At 39.6% G+C, this 21,640-nt stretch overlaps 1 protein-coding gene and 1 long non-coding RNA gene across 7 annotated transcripts; one reads left to right on the top strand and one right to left on the bottom strand.

The window, feature by feature from the left end:
* LOC6539177 lies at positions 1-21,208 on the top strand. Of its 6 annotated transcripts, none has more exons than XM_015189780.3 (4): positions 1-147; positions 5,586-6,487; positions 19,441-20,448; positions 20,507-20,712. In XM_015189780.3, the coding sequence occupies exons 1-4, from the start codon at positions 120-122 to the stop codon at positions 20,555-20,557; spliced, it is 1,989 nt and encodes a 662-aa protein (XP_015045266.1). In that variant the 5' UTR covers positions 1-119; the 3' UTR covers positions 20,558-20,712. The 6 variants fall into 6 exon arrangements, with proteins under 6 accessions (XP_015045266.1, XP_002086078.2, XP_039226365.1 ...); XM_039370431.2 differs by adding an exon at positions 3,345-3,414 and having other exon boundaries at positions 3-147; positions 19,441-21,208; XM_002086042.3 differs by having other exon boundaries at positions 2-147; positions 19,441-21,208.
* LOC120320541 lies at positions 606-2,715 on the bottom strand. The gene is made up of 2 exons (XR_005560037.2): positions 1,709-2,715; positions 606-1,656 (listed from the first exon to the last, which is right to left on the bottom strand). It is a non-coding gene; the product is annotated as an uncharacterized LOC120320541 (long non-coding RNA).
* Positions 21,209-21,640: the final 432 nt, after the last annotated feature.

Raw genomic sequence — 21,640 nt, 5'->3', positions numbered from 1 at the left:
TACATTAATGATAATTCCTTTTCAATGTGACAAAACGTTGTTTATTTGCTGACGTTTGCTGTTGTAATCAATTCTGGTTCAATAAACATTTTTATTTTGCATTCTATGTCTGATTAGCTATGGACATCAATGAATATAGATTATACAGTAAGTTCCTTTCTTGTCAGTTATAAATAAATCAAGTTAAATAAGTATATCCGATTAAAACTTTAACGGCCAATATGCCTAGTGTGTTGCGTAGTGGCCAACAACACGCAATAGAGGTCTGCTTGAATACAGTCAAAGCAGTATTTGGTACTCTCACTCAAAGTTCTGGACTGACTGAGTGAGACATTAAGTGAAACGGATTTGGAAAATGTGGTAAAGGCATGGGTAAAAAATTTACCACATTCGAACAACGAAGCAATGCACGAATGAGTACTCGAGACTAAGTACTCGGAATAACCGAGACGGTTAACTGTGCGCCGCATTGGCGAAGTCAGAAAAATGGAAAGATATGGATTTTTTATTATATATACTATGTGTGTAATTTATTTATTTTATTTTTCAATTACTACGAAAACAACGCTAACCTATTCCTTCATTTGAAAACGTTTCGGCACGCCGAATTGCGAGTTAGGCTTGTGATAAGATTTTTTTGCACTATTTTTTTGTGCTGGCTCCAGGCTTTCGAAATTTTATTCAAAATCCATAAAGCGGAGAGCTGTAGAGCCAGCAGCTCTCTAGTACACATACAGAGATTGTATGTGTGCACACGTATGCGCATGCATTGTAAATTTGACAGAATATGCTCTTCCTTTTACATGTTCTTAGATGTCGAATATATATTATTTTTAATAAATTGCCACCACGTAAAAGCTCTCGTTTCGCATTAACAACAATTATTGAAAACCACCATAAAAGTTCTACAACTTTAAGTACATGTTACATTGCCACCATGTAAAAAACTTATTTCTTATTATTAAATTTCGCTCATTTTGCGAAACAACTTTCATTATATGTACATATATGCGTAGCTACGCATGGTATCTGATGTTACCAAAAATTCATAAAACATTGGTTCACTGTTACCAGATTAATGATTCGAGCTTGGTTCCACTAGGATGCTTAGGCGATAATGCTTCTTAACCTACTAACAAACATTTTGCAGGGCGTGGTCGCACTGGGCAAATTTTGTTTTACAAAGAATCAATGCCATAACAAAAAAAATGTGAAAAGTTCAAACCATGTAATTTTATTTTTTGACTTTATACCAAAAAAAATAATTCTGGATCATAGAGCACTGTAGCAAATGCATCGTCAGCACTTAGAACATACGCGACCAGGCTTCGTTTATGTACATACATATGCATATAACATATATATAAATATATATACATATGTATGCTATACATATGTAGATTGGTACCTCTTACAAATAATTATATGTGCATTTTTGTTTTTGTGAATTTTTTTTGTTTACAGTTAACTTTTTATAATTTGATGAATGCAGATAGCAACAAAACTAAACAGCATTTAAAAATTTTTTAAAATCTACACCAAGCAGTTTACGGAAAACAAATATTGATGATCGGTGCAAGCGGCAGATTCGACGTCTGGCAGTAGAAGATTTGATTAGCAGTGGACAAATAAGGGCTCATTTGGGTCTTCAAATTACTAGAAATAAAATCGTTCAAATTTTAATCGAAAATCAGTTCATCAAACTTACCTCCAATGGTACCTAACCCCAAGATATTGAAGCGGCACATTACGGCTCGTTTGGAATTCGCAAACCAAAACCGGTTTTGGAACGAAGAGTGGCACAATGTCGACTTTAGCGAGAAAAGTTAATTTAGATGGTCTGGGCCAATTGCAAAAAAAATTGGGGAGACCAGAAACGACGGTCCTGCTACAACGGTATGGTATGGGCAGCATTCTACTACAATATGTTACGTATCCACTAGAATGAATGCCAGCATGTATGTACATATATAGAGCTTTTTGACGACGAACTGATTGAATTTGCTGGCAACATGTATGGCGATGATAATAGGTTAACGCTTCGATTCACACGGCACAGGTCACCAACAACTTTTTTAAAGATAGAAAACTACCAGTATTTTTTCAGATTTGTGTCCCGATCTTAATCTTATCGAGAATCTATGGGGGATTTTCACTACTCGCGATTCTAAAATCGGCAGAAAGTTTGAGACAGTTCGTAACCTCAAATCAGCCATACACCGAGAATGGGCTCATATAGACGGCAATCTTTAGTTATTTCTTTGCCATAACGACTTAGTTTAGTTTTAGAAAATAAGAGTAAAAGTATTAACTATTATTAAATAATAATACCTTTTTTCATTTATTTTATTAATTTATATTATATGATGAACACATAATTATTTGTATGAGGTATGCTCCGGCGGCTACTCCGCATAGCTCGATAGACCTAAGAAATGTAAGCGATCATCATTGAATAAAGAACCGAAAACAGCAAGTTTTATTACAATACCAGATCTAGGTTTATTTCAAGCTCCCAAACTAAATTTTGGCACCCAACATGCCAAGTCAAGAACAAAACAAGAGAGAACGCTATAGTCGAGTTTCCCGACTATCTGATACCCGTTACTCAGCTAGTGGTTCGTGTGCGTGGCACAAAGATTTTCGGCAAATCGGAAAAAGATTACAAGACTAACAAAAATATGAAAATATATCGAGACTTTTTCCAAAAGTGTGGTCGTGGCAGTTTTGGTCGGTTTGTTGGCGTAAGGGTGAAGTGGCAAAAAGTTTTTCTGCAGATCGATAGGAAATTTACAATACTAATAAGTAAATGAAAAAATATCAAAACAATTTACAAAAGTGTGGGTGTGGCAGTTTGTGGGCGTTGGGGTGGGCGTGGCAAAAAGTTATTATGCAAATCGATAGAACGCAAACACTATTAAAAAATGTTTTGATCATTTTTGTATTAGTCTTGTAAATTTCTATCAATTTGCCAAAAAACTTTTTGCCACGCCCACTCTAACGCCCACAAACCACCAAAAACTGTCAGTGTGGAAGACTCTCCTTCGTACTTCCACTAGCTGAGTAACGGGTATCAGATAGTCGGGAAACTCGCCTATAGCGTTCTCTCTTGTTTTTATGCTGTATTTCAATAAGTGTTGTGTTAAGGCAAAGCCGGAGTTTTATACGTGGTGGCAATTTATCAAAAATAATATATATTCGACATCTTAGAACTTGTAAATAGAAGGGCATATTTTGTAAAATTTACGAGGCTTGAGAATACGTGTGTACACATACAGTGGCGGCTATTTCAGAATCCGAAAATACATAAATAAATAAAATAATACATTTTTACGCCTCTCCAGCTCCCGCGTCCATGGCTGCATGGTCCAATGTCTCTCTAATACCTCAAACTCAGTTTGGTCGAAAGTCGGTGTAAGTTTATTTAGAAAAACTATGGTTTGTACCAACATTTTATCGCCAATCTTAATATCGACCTTCTTAGCCCCTCTCTTTTTATCTTCTGCTTTCTTCCCTTTTTTTTTTTGCATGATATCTCTATATTTTTCGGCAGAGTCTGTGAACTGTTTATTTAATTCTTCAATCCCTAGTATTTTGTCGCGTATTATTCCATTCAATATCAATAGAGTTGGAGCTATCCCGGTGTTCTTATGTGGAGTTACTTTATGCACTAGAACAAACTTTTGTATCTTCTCCTTATAGTTTTTTGCATAGTAGGCAATTTTCAGCCGTTTGGCTATGGATTTGTTCATGTTTTCCACCTGTCCATTAGCCTGAGGCCAGTATGGTGGGGTTCTAACTTGTTCTATGCCACATGTCTTACAATATTCTAAAATTTCATCGTTAATATATTGCCGTCCATTGTCGGTACGTAAGTATTTTGGATAACCCAATCTACAAAATATTTCTTTTATGAATTCCCCATATAGCGAGAAAAGTTGTCTATAAAATCCAAGATGAATTCATTGTTAGGTAGGGGTCCCAACAGATCTGACGAAACCCATATCCACGGACCCGTTTTCTGTCCATTGGTGCTGGTCTTATTGACTGGGATGCCAGAAGGCAGTCTCTGCATGTTTTGACATATTCTTCGGCATCTCTGTGGATCACCGGCCACCATACCCTGGATCTTAGGCGGCGTTTAATAGCTGATTCTCCTGGGTGTCCTTCATGTGCAAATTCAAGTACCCCTTTGCAAAGAGTTGGAATTACAATGCGATATCCTCTTAGCAGGAGTAGTCCTATAGTCGACAGTTCAAATCGAAATAGATATGATTGGATATATATATTATATAATGGATAATTTCGTTGCGGTTTCTCGTTCCCAAGAGTCATTCTCTAGACTGTGAATTGCATCGACAAATTCTTCGTCTCGCAATGACGATTCAGCGCTCTCTGAGATGGTCATTAGTTGGGGAATAGCGCTTTCCACTATCCGCCAGATGCTATTTTCCATTCTATTGGTAGTTGGTTTGAAGATAGCCTCTAAAGGCTTGTGATCTGTCACCAGCTCAAAATGACCAGTAATAGTATAATTTCTCTACTGTCCTGTCTCCGTTTGAGAGTAGCGCCTTTTAACCTCAGTCAGGGCTTTGCGGGAAAAAGGAAATAATCAACGGATCACTATTTGATACTCAAACTGCAAAAGAACCGATCCAAGAGCTACAGGGCTAGCGTCCGCTATAAACCGGGTGCGGTTCTTTTGGTTAAAATAAGCAAGATTAGGAACCTGTGCTAAATGAAAACCCTTTTCCTCGGTATCGCCCCATTTTTGTTTGTTGTCTTTTCGTAAAAATTGGCGTAGGGGTTCCGTGTTCTCGGCCAAATCAGCAATAAATTGTTCAGCATAGGTAATGAGACCGAGGAAACTGCGGGTTACTTCCTATTCTTGGGGACTCTAAATGATTTAATAACCTCAATCTTCTCGGGCTCAACTTCAATTCCCGAGTCTAAAAAAATATGTTCCATTATATTTTAGCCTATTTGTTTTCCAAATGCATTTTTGTTTGTTTAACAAAACATTATTGTCGCTAAAGACTGCAAACTGCTGTTTCGTCATGTTCTGGTTCGTTGGCACCAAAAATGATCACGTCATTGATGTAAGGCGGGAGAAGAACTTTACGTCTTTCAACTTTGTCATAAAGGATTTAAAAATGGGTAAAGGGTAGTTCCCTCGCTAAATTGCCCTATTTGCCAATCGCATATCCACGCATAACCATATGTCTCCGACATGTCCAACGAACATTCGTCTTGCGTTTTTTAAAATTTCTGAAATTAGAAGTTTAGTATCTGTCGGAATATTAGAAATTGTTAAACATTTATTGCACTTTGCTTGGCTTGCTGGGCATAATGAGTCATAACTAGCGTGACCAAAGTGTACGCATCTTGAACATTCACCTTGCGGCTTTGTCTTTCGAATAGAAATTTTTCTGATTGCGTCGACATCAGATTGGTTATGGGTAAATAGACAACGGGTATGTTTGGTTTCTATTAAATATTTTTTGGAAAATTATAATTATTTTTGTAATATTTTAAACAATTTATAATATTTTATTCTTCAAGATAAATAGTACAATATTTTTCAGATGAATTATCGCTGTTGGGAGAAACGGACCAAAATGACTACGACAATAATGTTTTACATGACATTCTCAATTCATCCGCATTCTGCAATGATACATCTCTAGATCTGAACGAACTAATACCTGACCATGAAAATGAACTCTTTGAATTGCATTTCTCGTCAAACCCAAAAGCTTTAGAATGTAGCTCGAATGCAATGTCTTCAAGTTTCGCTATTTCTGGTGAAATTAAAAGAAATGTAAATAATATGCCTGAACCCAATGCTTCTTCGACTATAAGTTTAAGCAGTTCAAATGATTATTCTAACGAATTACCGGAAGAAGCACCATATCCACTAATAGTCGATTCAGATAAAGTTGAACAATTTTTTGAACAAACTAATGTTACGAGATTCAACAAAGAATTCAACAGCACGTTTTCTAACCTATCTGATATCAAAGACGTTTTTCAGGAAAACTCCAAGGATTTGGGTTTTACTTCATATAACACTTCTAGAATTAATTCATCTTTAACCAATACCTGGCCAATAAATACTGAGCTGTACACAGATCATCAGGTATCAAAAACTGATTTACCTTTGTCAAAGACAATGTATTTAACTTCACATGATTACAAAGCACTTACAACAGTAAAATGTAACGGAGATAGGGCCTTTAAAAGAAATTTTAATGTCGGGTCTAAGATTTCAAATAATGTTATAAACAAAAACAATGCAACAATTGTACAATCATTAAAAGGAAGCACTCAATCACATACAATAAATGAAAAAATCTACAAAAAACATCAACGTATGATTAAGAACCGGGAGTCTGCTTCCTTATCCCGCAAAAAAAGAAAGGAGTATGTTGTTTCATTGGAGACTCGAATAAATAACCTTGAAAAAGAATGCAAAGGACTTACCGCTGTAAGTACTATCTTTAAATTAATAAACATTTAACACATTTTAACTTATCATTCGGAATATGATAATATATATAACCCTGCTTTACACGACCAACAGCTTGGCTAAAATTGAACTAAATTTAAGGAATTAAACATTAAACAGGAATTAAACTCCCCTCCAAGATATATATATATTATTGATCAAGATAAGCCTGATCTGACTGATGATTAGCCGAGTCGATCTGGCCGTTTTCGTAAGTGAAAACCTATAAACTATAAAAGTCAGATGGTTGTGATTAAGCTCACAGATTCTATTGATATAAACGCAAGCACGCCCACACTTTTTCCCGATTTTTTAAATCTTGTAAACTTTTATTGATTCGCCAAAAAAGTTTTTACCGCGCCGCTGAACTGGACATGTCTGTCATACCGGTCCCTCGAATATAAGATCAAAATACTTATGCAATGAACTGATTCAGAGTTTAAAGCATTATCTGCAGAATTACGTGAATTTCACATGCAATTAATGCGCACGAAATTTTAAAGAGAAAGTTTTACTGAATCTCTTGAACGGCATGAAAGCTTTGCCATTCTTCCAATTAATACAACTCTGAGGTCTCCCAACTATTGCTTTTTAGTACGCTGGGTGATCCTCCGGAACTTGCAAATGATTATGCTTCCATTGATACCATCGCAGTAACATAAGCTACAGACATGTCTCCTGGTTGACTATAATCTGCTTCTGCTGATACTGATATTATGCTGATACTGTGTTTCAATTTTGGTAGCCAATGTCCTTTCCGTGTCATTTTCCCTAAAAACTGATTCAATACAAACTTTTCTGCTTTGGAACCAGCAGGTTTTAAGCCCATTAATCCGAAGCAAATTCTTTGTGTGGTGGAGTCTTCATCGCTTATCAACTGCCCTAGTTCTGCTTTTTTAGGTTTTCAGCAATTATGATGTTGATATTGAGTTACTTTCCTTCAAAATAAGCCGTCCTAATGGTTAGTGTTGCTAAGACCCTCAATTCTCTGACGCCTTTATCCGTTTCCGGTATCTCTCCGCCATCCAGATTATCTCCAGATTCACTATTTGTGCAGATATTCAGCATAAAGCGATAGATTGCGGAAACGTAAATTAAATGATTCGCAGATATCTTTCTCAATTTCCTTAGTTTACTGGACATGCCTGCGGACCCTTATACTCACCCTTTAGTACCAATTCCAAAGGATTCCCTATGGAATCCCTAGGGAGTACCCAGGAATCATAGGGAATTTTCCATACGAAACGGCGAGGAGTTTCCATACAATAGGCGTTCGTGACGAGGAATTCCAAGTTCCCGAGGGGGAATATCGAAAAATTAACAAGGTCTTTTCCCGAGTAATACATTTTAATACATATGTATACATATAATACATATTAATTTTTTCCTTTTTTTGTTTGCATTATTTTTTACACATGCCAGGGCGAGAGCCAAGGCCTTCTCCGCTGCGTGCTGGCCTTCTAATGTGCTTATGCTATCTGTAAAGAACAAAATTTAAATAATATTAATATCATATAGTTTGGAATGCAATTAGCTATGCTAATTTATCAATGCAAAACACTTTATTTACCGGTTTTATATATTTCACGTTGAAAATTTTTCAAACACCATTTGTCACGTTCTACAATTGAATGCAAATGCAAAAGAAAAGGGCTGACGGCAAACGAAACCGAAAGTTCTGACAGGCGCGTGCCAGGGTATTTCTGACCATAATGATCCCGTGTAATTAGAATAACATAGGCAAATAATTAAACACGAACGCATTAGGCAACGAGATTTAAAGAGTTAATTTTATGAAATTGGTAAAAAGCAACACTGAGAAAAATATATATACATAATTGGAAATTATTTAGGTTGGTTGAATTTTATCTTTAGCAACAACAAATTTAAGACCAATTCGGGTATCGTCTCCTCGGAACTGTTAAGTCCTTGGGCACGACTTCCTTCTTGCAAACTCTTATCCATAGCCATAGATGTTCGCCTTCCGTCTGCTATGATTCCCCAAGTGAGTGGCACCGAAGCAGCTGTGATATCCTAAGCGAGTAGCAGCGAAGTCCAATTCCAATTCAACGTTATAATTTTATTCAATAACCTTAACCTTAAAAATTTAAGTGTTAGTACTCCTTTCTCTGATCCAATCCGTTCGAAAATTTGCGACCCGCAGATCAGTGACTATTTGCGGGGGTCGCACTGAGGCTCTGTTAGGATTGAAAATAGGACAATATTGGATGTTGTTGATAACTTTCATAAATTCTGCAGGCTAAAAATTTACATATTTTAGCGAAAGTTAGTATCCGGTGGAGGTAACATTGCTCAGCTGTATGACATGCGTCGAGTAGCTGCTGTATGCCATGTTTCCGACGTGGATGGTTTCGTTATCGTACTGGACAATAAAAAATCCCAGGAGATGGCATTCCTCCGCGTCCGTCGCGACCGATCCGTTGAAGTTTGTCAAAAACAGGGTGCCGTCGTCAACGAACTCCACTACTTCCTAATCGTTTCTCAGGTAGTCACAAAAAGCGTCTCCTTCTTTTAGCAGCCTGGGGATACAACCAACGTCAAGCTATGTCCAGTTTCCTTAAGTTTTTCTTTTGACAAACGGTCGTATTTCCTCTGGAAACACAGTTTCATGGGATTCATTGCCAGTCTGTTGTATTTCAAGCGTTGTAATTTCTATTGTCTAACGAAAAGGTCAATGGTTGGTGGTCGGTATAAGTCTTAATGAACGCAGCGCCATAGAGATAAGAACGTAAATTGTCAAGCGCCCATACTATTGCTAGCCTTTCCTTCTCGTTCACTGCCCAGTTTTCTTCCGTTTTATTCAGTGACCGCGAAATATAGGCATTAGGGTAATCTTTCCCGTCGTTGTTTTAAGAGTGAACAGCCCCTATGGCATAATTAGAAGCATCGGTTGTTAAATGGAAAGGTTTATTTAAGTCTGGTAAAGCTAAAACCTCTGAGGAGGCAAGGATGTCTTTAAGGTCATCAAAGGCCTTTATGGCTTCCTCATCGATTGAAATGAGTCTGCATTTGAACGCTTTAACCTCGTAAGGTTTGTTAATGGTATAGCGATTTATACTAGGAAGTCATTCCTAAGAAGCTTTTGAGTTGTTTTTGATTTGTGGGCGAAGGAATTTCTCTTATGGGAATCACATTTTTTCCGTCAGCCCGGATCCCATCCGGCGTTACCACATATCCCAGAATCTCCGCCTGCGTACGTAGGAACTGTGTTTTTTCCATTAACCTGTAACCTAGCCTGTCTACAGCCTACTGGCTGCGCCAGTGACTCTTATAGTCTTTACTTAAGACAATAATATCGTCAATGTATACGTAACAAATTGTACCGATATATTCTCGTAATACATCGTCGAACATTCTTTGGAAGATTGCCGGAGTATTTTTCAGCCCAAAGGGTCGACCACAAGCTGAAGCTTGATCGTAAAACGATCGGGAAATGTTTCGGCCCCATTGCCTCCCCTTCATGCGTCCGCAAGCCTGATGAATCGTCGCGGGCAGCGCAATACGAACCCCCTTTTTTCCAGGTTGTCCGTCAAACATTATGTTATCGTTTTTGACCTACTCCGCTTCTCGCGTCAGCGCATCCCTTTTGGAAATGTTTACCTACTCATTTTGTTGTAGTTAAAATAAAAGTAACAATTTATTGAGTAATAAATTGTTGGGTAGTGCCATGTGTAATGCAGAAATTAAATGATTAGGAGATGTTGACTACAATTGTTTTTAGCTAGGAGTATCCAATTTATCACTGGGCAACGGTGCGCACGTCAACAAAAATTGTTGGCTATTCACGACTACAAACGTCGCTCTGAGGGCTCTTGTCCTTGCATAACAAAAACAAGGCGGATACTCGCCGCTGAAACAATATTGAACATTGAAAATTGAATGTCTATTAATAAAATATATTGCGTGGGCGAGGCAAACAATAACATATTTTCTTTTATACCTTTACCTTTGGTTATCATTATTACGAAAATATACGTATATTTACTAATCGTATGAAAATAAAATTGGCACGAGAGTATATGCATATATAAAACAAGAGAGAACGCTATATCGGAAACGCTTTCTTCTGCCTGTTACATACTTTTCAACGAATCTAGTATACCCTTTTACTCTACGAGTAACGGGTATAAAAATATATAAAAACACAGGAACAGTGTTCCGTCAAACTTACCCCACATTAATCCGGAGCGATGAGATCTCGACGCGTTGGATCCTGGGTGTTGCTTCTGATAGGATTATATATACACATACGTTCTTGCACCAATAATTGTAAACTGAACACTAACGTAAAATACACAAACAAAAAAGTAAAGGTCGTCTATCTAGACATATATATATATGTATGTATGTTTGTATGAATGTTTTCGGTGGCACCCTTCGACTGCTTCCCGATTCTCAGATTACTTGAATTGTGTACTTGTTAGGAAAAGTCACTGCTGTTATTTTTGTCTTTGCCGATATCCACATAAAAAAAAGCCCCGGTTTACTTATTCATTGTTTAATTGTTTGGTCGGTTTTCATATTATGCTTGGTAGTAGGCGAGTGAGTTTTCATTGACGAATTGCTTTGCCCGATACACTGTTCATATCTGTTGAGCCGCCCATCTTGAGACTTCTGTACGATTGTAGTTTTTCTTCAAGCGTGTTCCTTGTATTGGTCCTGGATCCTTCGATTAAGACCTCGCTCCTCTCGACACTTTTCCTTTGACCGAAGTTATTTGCGTTTCATTTGAATTACGGAGTCTCAGTATCGGAGAAATTCACTTACGGGTATTCTCTTTGAGTCTTTCCTGGTATTCACTCTGAGTCTTACCGGGTATTCACTTACGGGTATTCACCCGGATATTGACTATTTCATCAGTGGTCCACGGCTTAGAGCTTTTCTTCTATGCCAAGTCGAGTTGGTTTTTTTTTTCTTTGACCACGTGCGGCCGCTGAACTGGTCATCAGACACTCGTTAATTGTCGACTTGCATTTTCTTTGTCGCAATCCGTCTGACACAACTCGATGATAGTACCTTTAGATTCTGGTTGTGAATCTTCGAAGTCTTATGATCTTAAAAAAAGGGTTTACGTAACATGGGGATGGGGATAGGTGTCAGGGATAGTGACGGCGTTAAGACGCTTAAAATCAATTACCATTCAATATTGTTTTTCCCATTAGGCTTCTGATTTTTTGGGACTACCCAGATTCCTTTATTTCGTCGCCCAGTTGTTCGACTTGATTTTCTACTTCTCCTTCCATGTTCGCGGTGTGAGGGTAGCTTTGGAATATATTAGTTCTTGCGTGCTCGTTCGCATCTCTGTTCGAACGATTTTTTCCACAGCCTCACCCGGCGAAAATGGTTGCGAACTCAACAACCAGGGATTCTAAGCAAAAGAGCTTCTACTGAACATTGAGTGAACATTGAGGGAGGCCATGGCTAAGAGTGGCATTTTTACCCCTGGAGCTATAATCAGGAAGTAATTTTTCCTGTCAAATATTGCGTTAAGGGATTTCAGAGTGTCGTCCCCAAAAATGCCATGGAAGGCGGGGAGAAGGAAGAAGGTTATAGGGGAGTCATTGCCTATGGGGCTGAAGAATGGTCCGGTTACTTGGTGTGTTATTCTAATTTCCCCTTCAGCGTATTGAACCGGGAAAGGTTTTGGCAAGGGTTTGCATACGGATTTCCGGAAAAGGTTAAGGTTGGAGAAAGTGCTGTTGCTGCGATTCACGCTTGAATTTTATTGGAACTATGGAATTTCCCGGACTGATGGGACTCCATTTTAAGTGTTCTGGGGCTCGAATACCTTTGCTGGAACTGAGAATTTATGCCCGCGACTTGATGTTGGCACTGGTTTTTTGTGGGAGGAGTAGTTCGACTGGGGCCGTCCACGAGTAATTCCGACGGTATGGTTGTGGGGATAGAAACTTATTAAAATAGGTAACATGATTCTAGGAGGCCAGGTTTTGCAGTTCCAGGTAAATAGCCTAGTCTTCAGGCCAATTCTTCGGCTCCCAAATTTCCAGCAGCCTCGAGAGATCGGCGCTCATTACCCTGATAAAAGGCTTCCACTGTCTTCGTAGATAGAAGGGTCGTCTCGGCATTACCTCTAATCTTCTACCTTATGCTCACAACTATGAGCCGGTAAAGAGGTCTTTTCCTGATTATCCCGTATTCTTTTAGAATAGCCTCCGCTCTGCCGATTCAACAATCGTAACTACCAATGAGCCAATCTGGCAATTTCCTCAGTGCGGGCGGGGGTCAATGGCTTTGATTGGGGAATGACTTCGTTAGCCCTTTCCCTTCCCTTGCTGTTAACTATTTTGATATCCTCCCTAACCTTAGCCATCTGGCGAAGCAACAGAGTCAGGGTGGCCTCAAATTTCTTAAGAGCTGCCTTATTTCCTCCATATTAATTTTAAGTAGGTGGTTGTAGGGCACTCTGACGCTTTACTTACATATTTGGGTTTTGATTGTATATTTGCGTTTCTTCGTGTTGTCAGAGTTTTGTGCAAATTCTTTTTTTTTTGAATTTCTTTTTATCCGGAGTTAGGCAAGATGCACCGTATTATTCCCTTTTGGTTTTTTCATTTTTATACCCGTTACTTGTAGAGTAAGAGGTTACACTAGATTCGTTGAAAAGTACGAGGGTCGTTTGATAAGTCCGTGACTTTTTGTATTTGCCGCGCACCTGCTCTAAATACAACACTGCTCCTGTCAGCAGTTATCGATTAACAGCTGACTGTAAAATTTTGAGAAAGCTGCGTTTTTTGGTTTGCGTTTTATAGGCATTGAAAGCAGACGATCTCGTGAATTTTAACGAAAATGGAAAAAAGTGAATTTCGTGTGCTAATTAAGCATTATTTTTTGCGTAAAAAATCCATCACCGAAACCAAGGAAAGACTTGATAAATATTATGGGGACTCTGCACCATCAATTTCAATGGTTAAGAAATGGTTTACTGAGTTCCGTTGTGGTCGTACCAGTACAAGTGATGCCGAACGTTCAGGTCGCCCAAAAGAGGTCGTCATGCCAGAAATCGTCGACAAAATCCATGGAATGATATTGGATGATCGGAGAATGAAAGTGCGTGAGGTAGCTGAGGCTGTAGGCATCTCAACTGAACGGGTACATCACATTTTACATGAATATTTGGACATGAAAAAGCTTTCCGCGCGATGGGTGCCGCGATTGCTCACACACGACCATAAGCGCAACCGTGTGACCATTTCAAAGGAGTGTTTGGCGATGTTCAACCGCAATCCAAACGAATTTTTGCGCCGTTTCGTTACCGTAGACGAAACATGGATCCACCACACCACACCAGAGACCAAAGAACAATCAAGACAGTGGGTTTCTCCGGGTGAACGTGCACCAAAGAAGGCCAAGGTGGGTCTGTCGGCCAACAAGGTCATGGCCACAGTTTTTTGGGATGCACAAGGTATCATTCACATCGATTACCTTGAAAAGGGTAAAACGATCACCGGCGAATATTATTCAGAGCTTTTGGACAGATTCGATATTGATTTGAAGCAGAAACGACCGCATTTGGCGAAAAAAAAAGTGCTGTTCCATCAGGACAATGCACGGGTGCACACGTGTGTAGTCAGCATGGCAAAATTTCATAAATTGGGCTACGAACTGCTACCCCATCCAGCATATTCTCCAGATTTAGCCCCCTGTGACTATTTTTTGTTTCCAAACATGAAGAAATGGCTCGGCGGTAAGAGATTCGGGTCAAATGAAGAGGTCATCACAGAAACAAACGACTATTTTGAGGGCCTTGAGAAAACCTATTATTTGGAAGGAATAAAAAAATTGGAAAAACGCTGGACTAAATGTATAGAGCTAAAAGGAGTTTATGTTGAGAAATAAAACGCTTCTTTGACGAAAAAAATATATTTTATTCAAAAAGTCACGGACTTATCAAACGACCCTCGTATATTACAGGCACAAGGGAGCGGTTCTGACCATATACTTGGCCATATTATTGATTAGGAACAATAGCCGAGTCGAGATCTCAGGAACTATACAAGCTAGAGCGTTGAGATTAAGCGGGGTTCGGGGAATGGTGGAGCCAAACAGACAGCGCACCGTCGTTTGAATATCGCCGTGCTGAGTCCGCACGGGGTTTGGGGGGAAAGGTGAAGCCACGCAGTTAGTGCTCCACCGTTAACTTGTATATGGAATTGCCGCTCAGCGCAGAATAGCGCGGGAGCTTGAAAATATATATGTTATATATATTAAGTATATTTATTTATTTTAATAGGTTTCAGTTTGTGCAATTGAAATTTATGTTTGGTTTATATAAATTCCGTAAAACGTTTTTGGATAAAATTATATAAATATAATATTATATAAATATAATTTTATGTTACTGGAAACTGCACTTACTCTATTTTCTAGCTTTTATAGTTCCTGAGATGAGACAAATGAGAGAGACGGACATGACCAGATCTACTCGGCTATTGATCCTGATCAAGAATATATATATATATACTTTATATGGTTGGAAACGCTTCCTTCTACCTGGTTTATACTTTTCAACGGATTGTAACGAACTGATTTCTTAGTTTTTGATCGCTACGGATTACAACGGCTAGCTCAGAGAGTTTTTTTGTTCGTCCCACCAAATTTATGATTTTTGTGATTGCCCGACCGAAGAGAAGACAGAGTTTCTGATTAGAATTAGCCCTTATTTAGTTCCACTTGGATAATAGGGATTCCTCCGAACCTCGCCTTGGGATGTGCGTCGTCGCTCCTTCGTCGTCCTTCTTCGCTGGTCCCGTGTCACTCTCGACGGCGTATCCGTGCCGGTTCGACTGGGGCTTAGGATGTTATGGGGACAGGGTTTATCGTCCGTGAGATAAGCTAGCGCTCCTCTTCGAACCACCTTTGCCGACCAAAGACTCAACCGTCCCTTCTGTGTATGCCAGGCACTCGTCGCCTGTGCCAATAGACTACCTGCTGGCTCTTACGGGGCTTAGGATGGTATGGGGGCAGGGTGTATCGTCCGTGAGACAAGATAGCGCTCCTCCCAGAACCACCTTTGCCGACGGAAGACTTCACCGTCCCCTTCTGACCACGCTAGGTCCTTCTGATGGCTTGTCCTTAGCTTGTAGGAGGGCCCCCTTGGATGCCCGCTTCGACCCTCACTCGTCATTCACTTGTTCCGGGTACCGTTCCGCGTACTTTGACTGTTTCACTATTTCGCTGTCGGCGTACTTCCTGATTGACTATATCCTATATATCTCCGCTTTGCCGGGGTCCGCCCTTGACTCATCTTGCATTCCAGCCGTCTTCTCTGTTGCTAGGCCGATCTCTTGCACCCAGATTTGTGAGGAGTTTTATGAATTCTCACATCTCCCCCTTTCTCCGGAAGTTTTTCAAAAATATGTCTTTTCCGGCGGACCTTCACTTTGGTGTCTCCTCGCTTCCTTGTTTCTCCTCTCGTCGACCTTGCGCCCTTCCCGCATCCAGTGATCCTGGCTTCCGCATCCATGGCAGGCTTGTGCTGGGTTTAACACGAACCCCCCCTCCGCACCGGGTCCGGCCCTTGCCCGTTCGTTTTGTGCATTGACGTTCCCGTGGTGTCCTCTTGGCACCTTCTGCACACCGCGTTTTGTTCCCCTCTTGTGAAATCCCGCTGGTGGCGGGGTCTGTAGGTCCGCTCCGACTCGAATCGTTCCCTTTAGGTGTCCAGTTCCTCGAACTTATCGGCCAGGGCCATAAGGACATCCTGGTGCCGGCATTCGTACGGGCGGACAAACATTCGCAGAGCTGGAGTGCTCCTGACGATCGCGGCTGGACTCCCGCCTCTCCCTCCTCTCGCGGATGCCTTCCCGCTGGTGAATTTAACTTCCACGGCCGGTCCCCTTCCGTACATTCTCTCCAACGCCTCCAGTATGGCGATCGTTTCGGGCTCGATGTGGTCTGCTGGATAAACTCGGACAATGTCTTCCGCATATCATCGACCAACCCCTCCAGCTTTATCCCTAGGGCGCTAGCTATTACAGGAATGTCATCCTTCTTCAAGCTGCATAGCCACGATTTCACCATCTTTCCCTCTGTTCTTTTGGCCAGGACAATCACGGTTGGGCGCCAGATGTAACCAACTGATTTCTTAGTTTCTGCTCGCTACGGATTGCAACGGCTAGCTCAGAGAGCTTGTTTGTTCGTCCCACCAAATTTATGATTTGTGTGACTGCCCGACCGAAGAGGAGAGAGAGTTTCTGATTAGAATTAGCCTTTATTTAGTATCACTCGGATAATAGGGGTTCCTGCGATCCTCGCCTTCGGATGCACGTCGTCGCTCCTTCGTCGTCCTTCCTCGAAGGTCCCGTGTCGCTCCCGACCGCGTCTCCGTACCGGCTCGACTGGGGCTTAGGATGGTATGGGGACAGGGTTTATCGTCCGTGAGATAAGCTAGCGCTTCTCCCCGAACCATCTTTGCCGAGCAAACCCTTAACCGTCCCTTCTGTGTATGCCAGGCACTCGTCGCCTGTGACAATAGACCACCTGCTGGCTCCGTGACCTCCCCGAACCACCTTTGCCGAACAAAGACTCCACCGTCCCTTTCTGACCACGCTAGGTCCTTGTGATGTCTTGTTCTTAGCTTGTAGGAGGGCCCCCCTTGGATGCCCGCTTCGACCCTCACTCGTCGTTCACTCGTTCCGGGTACCGTTCCGCGTACTTTGACTGTTTCACTATTTCGCTGTCGGCGTACTTCCTGATTGACTATATGGTTCTTCGCACACTTTTGACTAGCACTGAATGACCATCCCGAACTGCGCCGGCGCCGCTTTTTTATAGGCCACGGAGATCCCGCTATTTCCCTTTTTGCGGACGGCTCGCTCATGTACAAGTCATGTCCCGTTAGTTCACGGTGCGTGTTCTTTGTGCTTGTCCAAAGTCCACACCGTTACCGTTCGACCTCTGCCCTAGGCCGGTTCGGGTCTAAGGTCCAGCGCGGTACTGTTAGTTTACGGTCTTTCCACTTTGCCGGGGTCCAAGGTCCATTATTAACAGTTTGACCCCCCTTGACTCCTCCCGCATTCCATCCGTCTTCTCTGTTGCTAGGCCGATCTCCTGCACCCGTATTTGTGGGGAGTTTGAAGACCCCTCACAGGATCTAATTTACCCTTTTTCTCTACGGGTATAGAGTATAAATACTAAAAAAAATTAGGTTGATAGGTCTATCCGTCGATTCCAGGTACAATTAGAAATCACATATTAAAAGTTTGAATTACTCATTGCCCATAGCATTAAATGCTTGTTAAACTATAAGTATAATTGTCACCCATTCGTTGTAACGAACTGCTTTTCTTGTTTCGCTACGGCTAGCTAGAAGAGGTTTTGTTATGTTTTGTTTGCTTTCCCGACCAACAAGAAGACAGGGCAGGATTTCAGATTAATAAGCTTTATTGGTAGACTCTCGATAATGGACTTCTGCAGTCTTCGCCGTCTGTTTACTCCCGATCCTTGCCTCCTCCTGTCCCGTGGATCTCTGCGTGGCTCCGTTCTGTACTTGCATTGATCGTTCTTGTATGTCCACTTTCACACTCACTGCCTGATTCCCTACTGCGTCCTTCGCGTTTCCACTGACCGGTACCTTTTCGACGGGTGCGGGTTTTTATTAACGGGTTTACTTTTCATTGTTTTCCTCTTTTTTTCTGACTGTGTTCACGCCTTTGCTTCTGTTCCGACTGTCAACGGACTCTCCGCTTTGCTGGGGCTGAATGTCCATTATTTCCCGTTAGACCTGGCAGCCCTTAACTCATCCTGCATTCTAGCCTTCTTCGCTGTTGTTAGGCAGCTCTCCTGCACCTCGATTTGTTGGAAGGATGTAGCTATGTAGCTACAGGAATACGGAATTTCATTACAACACTGTAGTCCATATCTTAAAAAGCGATTTAAGTTCACTTTGTCAACTAAAGAAAATTAAATCCTAACGATTTAAATTTTGAATGCTGGTAAAAAGAAACGCAGCAAAACAACAAAAATGTTACGCTTTTTTTTTTGCTTCTTTTTGTTAATTGTTTTCGTAATTGCCGAACCGTTTGTTCAGCATTTGCTTGCTTTGGCGGTTAAAAGTTTGTAAATAAATATGTTTGAAACAATGTAAGAAAATATTTATTAAATCAATAATCATTCGAACAAATATGTATGTTAGATTGTTAAGTATTCACAATTTTAAAAAGAGTATATCGTATAATTAAAATATAATTGAAAAAGATGCTAGTATTTCTATAGAAACTGGGTGCAGACAAAACTGAATTTCGACTTCTATCCGAAAACACACGATTGTAAAAATGTAAACAATCTTCAAACTTCGGGCTTTTTATATTTATTTATCGTTAATATATTGTAGAGCATAGAATGGATTATAGTAGAACATTATAAGCGTCTAACATAAATTGTTCCTGATATTTCAATGCTTCTAAAAAGCTTCTTTGTTGTGAAAAAAAATTGTGTTCTTGTTGTGGTTAAAGAATACTGAACTGTAAAATTATACTCTAATTTAAGTCTGATATGTATTAGTTTAGAGCTCGGATTTAAATGTATACCCTAGCCGTGTAGATTCTAGTGAAGCGCTGCGGCAGTTTGTTTCTGCAGATCGACAGATCGTCTGCAAACGGCCAAGACTTTAACACCCGCATTTTAAAAAAATTGTTTGATTTTGATTTAAATTTTATTTTGTGGCTTGCCAATTTCTATTGTTACGCCAAAAACAGTTTGGCCACGCCTTTAAACCGCGCATAATTTAAAAAAAATTTGATTTAACTGTTTTCCTAGCACTAGCACCCCTAAGCACTGCCATTAACTGAGTAACGGTATCTGACAATCGAGAAGATCGTCTATAGCAGTCCCTCTGTTTTTTTTTAACTTTTGAACTAAATTACTTTTATTTTTTTTTACCTTTCTTGCAGGAAAATGATACAATACGGGATCAGTTATTCATGTTTGCAACGTCTTGCCAGTGTGAATCTGGAAATGCAAGCGGTCTTTTACTTAACTATTCAGGATCTGAAGGAAACGAAAAAAAAACCGGAAGTTTTACATCAAAGGCAAAGCATTGCAATAATAATAATACCGCGGGAAACATTAAAAAAAATGTCGCTATATTATTTGCTATGGCTTTTATAGTATCTCTGAATGCTGGAAATTTTCAAAAATATCTTAACATTCCAAATAACATAGAAGGCAGAAGTGATCTTGAGCCTATCGGAAAACAATTAAGCATGTCCAGTCGACGGTTACTCTGGGCTGATTCAGAGGAGGAATATAAAGAACACAACAAATTAAATACATTTCTTTCAGACAAACCGGCTGAATCACCTCTTTATTTTATAAGTTCTGGTGTACACAACCATAATATTAATTCTTTAGAAAACATTTCCAAAAATGTATCTCAAACATACTCTTTTAATGAACCTCCACCATTAACATATTTGACTACAGACTGTATAAGCAAGTGCAGGTCTTTCAATTCTTCATCCAATCAATCTAAATATTTTTTACTCGCGCAAAATTTACATAAATGGATTAACGGCACTGTAAACATGTCGTCGAAAATTGCAAACGAGAAAGAGGACTCAAATGGTTTTGAATTAATTAATAATTCCTTCGAGAAAAACCGTGACATACACATCAAACACAAAAGGCCAAAAATGTTTATTGATTTAAATGATTACCCTACTGTTTTACCGGAAAAACAGCGAAAGCTAAACCATACGAAATCTTTTGAAAATATGCGCGAACAAATTAATGTAATTAGTCAAATTAAAAGAAGGGATGATACTTTCTACGTATTTTCTTTTAATATGGATCATGCACTATTTCCAGCATTAAGTTATAACAGTAGTTATCGGCCAAAATTGTCGTTGGTACTTCCCTTAGAAAATCCCGGAATTAACGGTAAAATGAAAATGATCCAGGTAGACTGTGAAGTATTTAATACTAAAGACATAGAAGTAAGTCATCGTTTGCTTTCAGCTAAACTTCGTCAAAATATCGTTCAACGAAAACCCAACACGCAAAATATAAAAAAAGGTGGTACTGAAAAACCAGTTAATACAAAACGCGACCAAAACTCGATAATTCGCCAAACCCCAAGAGTGCGTAATTTCTACAAGGTCGGCTCTAGAAATCAAGCTACCGCCGCATCTAGTTTTAAAATAGAAACACATTTTAAAAACAAATAGCTACCATTATTACCTTGTTGCACTGTATATTACAGAATCGCAACACGTAATTATATCCGCAACCCGTAGAGTAAAAGGTTGTGCTTGATTTGTGGAAAAGTATGTATCAGGTAAAGGAAGACCTTATAAAATATATATATTTTTATCCAGCTTACGGTCGGGTCAATCTGACCATGCTCGTCTATCTGTGTGTCTTTTCGTTCAAACGCTGAATTTCGAAAAATTTAAAAAATGTTTTTTATTTAATTTTTTGTTTGGCCAATTTTTATCAGTAAACCCAATACATTTTGGTCACCCCCACTCCGTAAAAGCAAGTTAGTATCTATGATAATCCTGGAAATCGACTTTAGCTTTATTCATTAAAACTGTTTATATGAACGAAGAAGCAAGTGTAAAGTAGGTGAGCTTCAAAGCACAAAATTAAAATGCCGAAACAAATAAACAATTTTGAAGAACATTTAATAATAAACACCTTTAACTTTTGTGTTGTAAACTGTGAAGTGTTTTTACATTTTTATTGCGTCATAAAATCTTTGTAACTTATTACATTAGTAACATTTAAAATATTATAAACTTTTATAATTTATACTGGCTATGTGAACAAGCTATTTCTGTAAAATAGGTGAGGTAAAGTGTTATATACAGGCATGCTCCGGTAATCGAGTTCGTGAGATTTTTACTATTTCGATTTGAAATCGAAAAATTCGTGCTCCGGTTTTCGAAATCGTACAATTTGTCGATTTGTAAAACGGGCACTTTTGTCTGGCCGAAATGAAAAGTTAATGCCTTTTTATACTTGTTTCTCGTAGAGTAAAAGGGTATACTAGATTTGTGAAAAGTATGTAACACGCAGAAGGAAGCGTTTCCGACCATTTAAAGTATATATATTCTTGATCAGGATCAGCCGAGTCGATCTGGCCATGTC

The sequence above is a fragment of the Drosophila yakuba genome, chromosome 2L (assembly GCF_016746365.2).
Source record: "Drosophila yakuba strain Tai18E2 chromosome 2L, Prin_Dyak_Tai18E2_2.1, whole genome shotgun sequence".
NCBI lineage: Eukaryota > Metazoa > Arthropoda > Insecta > Diptera > Drosophilidae > Drosophila > Drosophila yakuba.
The sequence above is the reverse complement of the archived record's forward strand: the minus strand, read 5'-3'. Positions and strand labels throughout refer to the sequence as shown.

Coding starts and splice junctions, on each gene's coding strand:
- LOC6539177 (XM_002086042.3), top strand. CDS start 120: ATGGACATCAATGAATATAGATTATACA. Junction 148..5,585: donor CAATGAATATAGATTATACA/GTAAGTTCCTTT, acceptor AATATTTTTCAG/ATGAATTATCGCTGTTGGGA. Junction 6,488..19,440: donor AATGCAAAGGACTTACCGCT/GTAAGTACTATC, acceptor CCTTTCTTGCAG/GAAAATGATACAATACGGGA.